The following is a 3,357-nucleotide window of genomic DNA, read 5'->3' on the forward strand; positions in this document are numbered from 1 at the left end:
ATGAGATGTACAAGGGGTGAAATTGGCAGAAGACTGGAAGTGAGCATTAAGGGAGAGCGACTGGAGGAAGTGGATAGTTTTAGATACTTGGATGCAAATGTGGCAGGAAAAGGTGGAGTAAAGATGGAGGTAGAATGTAGATTGAGAGAAGCGAGTTAATGCCTTGGTGGATTAAGGAGTGTAATGAGGAATAGACATTTGGGAATGGATGCTAAGAGGAGACTGTATGAAGGAGTGATTGTGCCAACAGCACTGTATGGGGGAAGAAACATGGAACATAAGAGAGGAAAAGAGAAGGAGTTTAAATATGTTTGAGATGAGGTATCTGAGAAGTATGATGGGGGTTACTAGGCTAGATAGAGTGAGAAATGAGGAGATGAGGAGGAGAACAGGGGTGGAAAGGGAGTTGGGAGATAGGGTTGATGAAAGAGTATTAGGATGGTTTGGACACATGGAAAGAATGAGTGAAGAAAGACTAGTAAAAGAGGTATGGAAGGCAGATGTGGAAGGAGTGAACATGAGGGGAAGTCCTAGGATGAGGTGGATGGATGGGGTGAAACGGGCTTTGGGGAAGAGGGGCATGTCTGTTGAGGAAGGACGGGAGAGGACAGAAGACAGGGGTGAATGGAGAATGTTTGTATATGGATGATGTTGTGATGCATGAGGTGGAATGGGCGGGGGGTTGGGGGTGAGGTAGTATGTGTGAGCAAAATTTGACGCAGCCCGAAGGGATTTCTCCCCGTCTTCTCCTTTTATAATGGGGGGACGGAGAGGGGGGTTGCCGATTTAATGAAGCGGCCTTGCTGTTGATGTGCTGTGTCTTGTGACACTGCTTCTGACCCAGGGCAGTGGACAAGGTGCAGGGATGACCCGTCATCCAGGAGGTGCTAAGATAGGAGGGAGGGTGGAGGGGTGTGGAGTGTATTCAAGGACGGAATGGGTGGGAATGATATTATGCCTTTTCCTTTTTTGCTACCTCCTTTGTAAGGGGGAAAAAGCCTTGGTATATGTATGTATGTATGTATGTATGTATGTATGTATGTATGTATGTATGTATGTATGTATATATATACATATACATACATATTATATATATATATATATATGTATATATACATACATATGTATATATATATATATATATATGTATATATATATATATATATATATATATATATATATATATATGTATATATATACATACATATACAGCAAGGCTTTTTCCCCCTTACAAGGGAGGTAGCAAAAAAGGAAAAGGCATAAAATCATTCCCATCCATTCCATCCCTGAATACACTCCACACTCCTCTACCCTCCCTCTTATCTTAGCACCTCCTGGATGACGGGTCATCCCTGCACCTTTTCCACTGCCCTGAGTCAGAAGCAGTGTCGCACGACAAAGCACATCCACAGCAAAGGCTGCTTCATTACATCGACGACCCTCCCTCTCCGTTGCTGCGAGTTCGTAAATAATCCCTAACCTAACCCTACCTCACCATACTTTAACCCTTAACCCTAAACAAAATATTTTTTTTTTGGAAATGAAATATAGTTATCCAAGTACCTGGAGTGATAGGGTATTAGAATATATATGGTTATGGAGGTCTATCTCCAAAAACCCTAGGAAGAGTTCGTGAACAGACAGGCAGACAGACGGACAGACAGACAGACAGCCAGCCAGCCAGCCAGCCAGCCAGCCAGCCAGCCAGCCAGCCAGCCAGACAGCCAGCCAGCCAGCCAGACAGACAGACAGACAGACAGACAGACAGACAGACAGACAGACAGACAGAAAGACAGACAGACAGACAGAGAGATTGAAAGAGAGACAGACAGACAGACAGACAGAGACTACTACTATATTATAGTATATATACATATATACATATATATATATGAAACAAAGCTAAGGACTGCACAGAGGAGAATGGAGAGATCAATGATGGGAATAACACTGAGAGACCGAAAGAGAGCAAGTTGGGTGAGAGAGCAGACTAGAGTGAAAGATATTGTGGAGGCAGTAAAAGAGAGGAAGTGGAATTGGGCAGGTAAGTTGGTGCGAACGACTGATGAGCGATGGAGCAAATGTGTTACTGAATGGATGCCGCGAGATAGGAAGCGTGGAAGAGGGAGACCGGACAGAAGGTGGAGAGACAAGATCGAGAAGTTTGCAGGAGTGACGTGGCAGAGGGTGGCACGGTCGTGTGAATCATGGAATGCTATGGAGGAGGCCTTTGTTCAGCAGTGGACTCGGGATGGCTGCTTTGGTTGATTGATTGTTATATATGTATAAATAAATATATATATATATATTATATATATATAATATATATATGTGTATGTGTATATATATATATATGTATATATATACATATTTATATACATATATATATACACATATATATACACATACATATATACATATATATATATTTATACATATATATATTTTACGAATCTGTCATTATATTTTTTCATATCAAATAAAAGACTTTTAGTTGAACAAAAAAAAAAAAACAGGTACTCGGACCTAAATCTTGTTGCATCTCCTATTATAAGGGAGTTAGGCAGGGAAAGCGCTGCTGTGCAATCGGAGCACCCCTAGAAAATCTGCAGCAGCCTTGTGGACTTCCCCAGTGCTCTGACGTCACATCCTAGGAATGATGGTACGCCTTAAATGTCATATACCCAAGTCTGTAATTATCAATTGTTCGTGGTGGGTGCAAGAAGGAAAGTGACGGAAAATAATATTAAAAGATCAAAGCTGAGTTGGCCAGAAACACCATCGTGTGTCACAGTGCATCGTAGAGGGGTAAAGTGATGGATTTTGGTACAAGATATATATATATATATATATGTATATATATATATATATATATATATATATATATATATATATATATATGCATATATATATATGTATATATATATACATATATATATATATTCATATATATATATATATATATATATATACATATATATATATATATATATATATATATATATATATATATGCAAAATAACCACAGGAGAAAGGAAACTTGTAGACAGTAAGTACTTTCGTATAATACATCTTCAGACTAAATGACAGAGATACAGAGTACGGGTTTAAATAGAAGCATCAGGTGGCAACCATAGGGGGGGGGGGAAGGGGGGAGACAATACAATGTGAGGAGGGGGGATGGCCTTACCCCTATCGACCTGACCAACACATAAGGGTCAATCTGGCGGAAAGATATCGGTGACTATTTGGGTTATCAATTTATCACATTTAAAATGACCATAGCTTAAGTTTACATTTTTGTCGAACGTACCTGATATTAAGCAAGATTCTATAATATTTCTTTCTTGCAAGCTT

The 3,357-nt window shown here is 39.7% G+C and overlaps 1 protein-coding gene across 2 annotated transcripts in view; it reads left to right on the forward strand.

Moving 5' to 3' along the window:
- Positions 1-2,647: 2,647 nt before the first annotated feature.
- Positions 2,648-3,357, forward strand: part of LOC143021423 (uncharacterized) — a 5,928-nt gene continuing 5,218 nt past the window's right edge. The window contains exon 1 of one of the 2 annotated variants that reach the window (XM_076178912.1): positions 2,648-2,808. In XM_076178912.1, coding sequence (XP_076035027.1) covers positions 2,674-2,808 — 135 coding nt within the window. In that variant the 5' untranslated portion in view covers positions 2,648-2,673. The remainder of the gene's footprint in view (positions 2,809-3,357) is intronic. The other variant, XM_076179003.1, reaches the window with a different exon arrangement.

The sequence above is a fragment of the Oratosquilla oratoria genome, chromosome 1, assembly GCF_046742065.1.
Source record: "Oratosquilla oratoria isolate Oo_2021 chromosome 1, ASM4674206v1, whole genome shotgun sequence".
Taxonomy (NCBI): Eukaryota; Metazoa; Arthropoda; class Malacostraca; order Stomatopoda; family Squillidae; genus Oratosquilla; species Oratosquilla oratoria.